This window comes from Sitodiplosis mosellana, unplaced genomic scaffold (genome assembly GCF_009176505.1).
Source record: "Sitodiplosis mosellana isolate CC-2019 unplaced genomic scaffold, AAFC_SMos_1.0 Smas_scaffold_21, whole genome shotgun sequence".
Lineage (NCBI taxonomy): Eukaryota > Metazoa > Arthropoda > Insecta > Diptera > Cecidomyiidae > Sitodiplosis > Sitodiplosis mosellana.
In genome coordinates, this window is record NW_022595263.1 from 1670984 (window position 1) to 1674528 (window position 3545).

The window sequence follows — 3545 nt, forward strand, 5'->3', positions numbered from 1 at the left end:
ATGAAAAATCTGTTAAATATGTTTGAATTTGACGATTCGAACAACTGAATTTCAAATATCAACTAGCATTTATCATAATGAGTTGTCATTGAAAGCGTCTCTTGAAAAAAAAATCGTTTGTGTCGTTTTTTTTGTGCTTGTCTTTTTCCGATAAGAAAATTTGTTCGAAATCATAAATTTAAACGTACTCCACTGACGACGTGTTGTATCTATTCAGTAAATTTATTGTTTTGGACATCATATACGCAACAAATACATTGACCAATTATAGTTATATTTCTTTCACTTATTATTTTCTGGTGAGTTCTTTGATCGTATCTATTGAATTGTTATATTTAATTTTATGTATTTTAAACTCAATAAATACATCGACCAGTTCTGTTATGGTATTTTTTTCTATTGATCAAAGCCGAAGTAATAAGTTTCTGAATATTTAAATAGGAACGCGAAAATGGAAAATATCGACGACGTGGATACATCACCAGCTACGCCGAAAAAGAGGTACAGTTGTACCAGCGAGTACGCAACTCCGAGGGAATCCGATGATTCTGACAACAGTTTGTATTATTCGTTTGTCGATGATAATGTGCTGAACAAAGAAAATTCAGTCAATAGTGGCCTATGGACAATCACGGATGCATCGAATAGTCCAATTGCTCCCCGTGTTTCAAAGGCCAAAACACCACTATTACGAAAAGTCTTGCAAACGAATCACACTCCTCGTAATAGAAATAACAAACGAGTGTCATTCAGTCATTTATCTAAACCAAGTCCAACACCAGCAGCTACTGTCAAAATCGCCAAAACCAAAGATTTGGAAAGTGAAGCGCTTAACTCGGACAGAAATGTAACTTTCGATCTGAAACCAATCGAAGAAAGCCTACCAATCATTTCGAACAAAGAACAAGAAGAATGTGAAAGTGTTGCTGAGTCTAGCACAATTGATGAATCTGTATTGTCGGATGTCACTGACGATTTGGAAAGTGAATTGCATAACACCATCATTGAAAATCCTCCATCTGCCAGCGAGTACGCAATTCCTAAGGAATCGTGTGAAAGAAATAATAGCGAAGAACATGCAACATCTGTACACACTGCACCTGTTTCGCATGTTTCTGGCAACAAATCACCAGTAACACCTCTTCAAGCCATTGAATTATCAGAATCAAACGGAATGCATAGTTCACCGCATATGATGACTGATTTGTTGGAAAATGTCACTCCACAGTTGTCGACGGTATCACCACAATTGTCGAATGAAAACACAGTTACAAATATACGAACCGTTGAAGAAATCATTGAAGAGGCACGAAAAAATATACCCCAAACCAGAAATGCAGTCAAAATAAATCGTCAGCAATTGGCCAACGATAATCGAAAGAGCATTCTACCAATTGCAAAGAAAGCAACACGTGCCACATCTTACAAACGGCGATCATCTACATATGAACCACGAAAAGTTGATCCTCGAAAATCTTTGGGTGTCTTGAAGCAAATTGCCAACAAAGTCACTAAAACTATCGGTGGTAAGGGTTTTAAAACTCAAACATTTTGCATTCGTCCTACAATAAATCAAATTTGCATTTATTCATTTTTAGTTCAGAAAAATGTTGCTACAACGGCAAACTCAACAACCAATCATGTGTCGGGTAACATGGTATCAAACTCTACACAATCATTGAAAATCACATCCGCAAAACAACCAAGTAAAAAAAGTAAGTTGAATATATAATATGTGTTACCATTAAAACTAATTTCATTCATTTCTTGACTAGGTGAGATTGCTTCGCGTATGTCTACGGTAAAGTCAAGACAAACAGTACTCTCACATCAGCCACCGAGGATTCCAATTGTCTCAACGACACGACAGTCGATCTCAACAAGTGTGCGGTCGCAGCGCCGCGAAACAAAGTATTCTCTCACAACTCTTGCAGTCGCTAAAGCATCAACATCATCGAATCTATCGAATTCATCTTCATTAAACCAAGCAATATTTATCAAGCCCAATGGCGAGCCTGTGCGGTCACGATCAAAGATTTCTGCGAGTAACATGCCTACATCAAATGGTAATGGCAATGGCAATGGCAAATGTCAATATTGTGATAAGTTTTTCGCAAAAAATCATGGAATGATGACGCATTTACTTGAAAAATGTGAAAAGATACCTGCTTCTGCACGGCGTGCGCTAAATGAGAAGAACGTCGATGATTTCAACAGTAAGCAAGTGTACCGTCGTAAAACATATGCACTCCGTCAGGATATTGATTCTATTTCGAAATATTCTAGATTTTTTGTGAGCGTTAGAAACGAAGATGCATCTGGTATGCGAGGCGATGGTGGTGCGGCAATCGACGTTGAAAATGGTTTGAAAAATTTAAGAGCTGAATTGAGAAAAATTAAGCGTCCTCATACTGGAATAACAAGAACACCGAGCAAGGCGATCCGTTGCCATATTTGCAAAATGAATTTTTTCGATTGTGTAGAATACGCCGATCACAGCATCAGCCATCTCTCAGCCTCCTAATTGATGACATAATTTCCATCGTTTTAAAATCATTCGCATATCGATTCAGTCTTATACGTTTTTTTCAGCATCTTTTTCTTATTAATTTACATTCAATATAATAAGGTCTTCTTAAGAAATTTTTGATTTTTGCTACAATCACATCATTTCTCTCACTTATTTCAATTTCTCGTTATATTTACCCCCTCGTTCATTATTCAATTTGTTGCTTAGCAATTTCCCAAAAAACTATAAATTACCTTATGCAATTTTTTCAAAAAAGTATTATTCTAAAATAGCCGCTTAATTAATGTTGGCATGGAAGAAAATGAAAAATCGTATAATTGAAAATAAACGACTCACATTATAGCATTTTGTATTTGTTTCAATTAAAATGAGCGCAGTTTTTGAATTTTACAGACCGGATTTTTTTTGCATCGAACCAAAAACAATGGAAGAATGTTTCGTTTAATTATTAAACAACATACAGACGCATTTGCATGGAAAAAGGATTGAATAAAGAAAAACTCGAATAAAACAAAATCGTATTGCAAAAAATTTACATCGTATGGCAAATGATTTGTTTATCTTATAGTATTGATTTTCTTCCCCCAAAATTCTTTACTAGCCCATAAAGAACATTCGTCACGGTTGTATGTTCTTTTCGCAGTTCCGAAAAATAGAGGGAAGAATTGCGTTATAGCTGGCCAAATATCGCACCCTCATCATATAAGTGCATGAACAACGCATATCGAACCCCATTTCACGCAGAATCGATTTTTACATGCCCGTTAATGTTGCATACAACTTTCCATTAATTCATTGATGGTTTTCAAATAGCATAAATCAGTTAGTATCAGTTGGTTGCCTTTGTTGTCATTCATCAGCATGGGAGTTCAAAAGACTATCTCATTCACGAGGTTAACGTTAAGCATTACATTATTTTTGAAAACAAATAACGCAATGATGATTTCATGCTTCATATAAACGCATTTTACTCTTGATACATTTTTTTGGGGCCGAATGCTTCTTTACTCGAAAT

The 3545-nt window shown here is 35.7% G+C and overlaps 1 protein-coding gene across 3 annotated transcripts; it reads left to right on the forward strand.

The window, feature by feature from the left end:
• Positions 1–2875, forward strand: LOC129568587 (uncharacterized). Of its 3 annotated transcripts, none has more exons than XM_055446667.1 (5): positions 12–299; positions 442–1526; positions 1599–1715; positions 1776–2216; positions 2287–2875. In XM_055446667.1, exons 2-5 carry the CDS (start codon positions 452–454, stop codon positions 2295–2297), a joined length of 1644 nt encoding a protein of 547 aa, XP_055302642.1. In that variant the 5' UTR covers positions 12–299; positions 442–451; the 3' UTR covers positions 2298–2875. The 3 variants fall into 3 exon arrangements, with proteins under 3 accessions (XP_055302639.1, XP_055302642.1, XP_055302640.1); XM_055446665.1 differs by having other exon boundaries at positions 21–299; positions 1776–2226; XM_055446664.1 differs by having other exon boundaries at positions 1–299; positions 1776–2875.
• Positions 2876–3545: the final 670 nt, after the last annotated feature.

Bases quoted from the DNA above. Each gene is read 5' to 3' on its own strand.
- LOC129568587 (XM_055446664.1), top strand. From the start codon at position 452: ATGGAAAATATCGACGACGTGGATACATCACCAGCTACGCCGAAAAAG. The intron at 1,527-1,598 runs GTAAGGGTTTTA...ATTCATTTTTAG, and splicing joins AGTCACTAAAACTATCGGTG to TTCAGAAAAATGTTGCTACA. The intron at 1,716-1,775 runs GTAAGTTGAATA...TTTCTTGACTAG, and splicing joins AAAACAACCAAGTAAAAAAA to GTGAGATTGCTTCGCGTATG.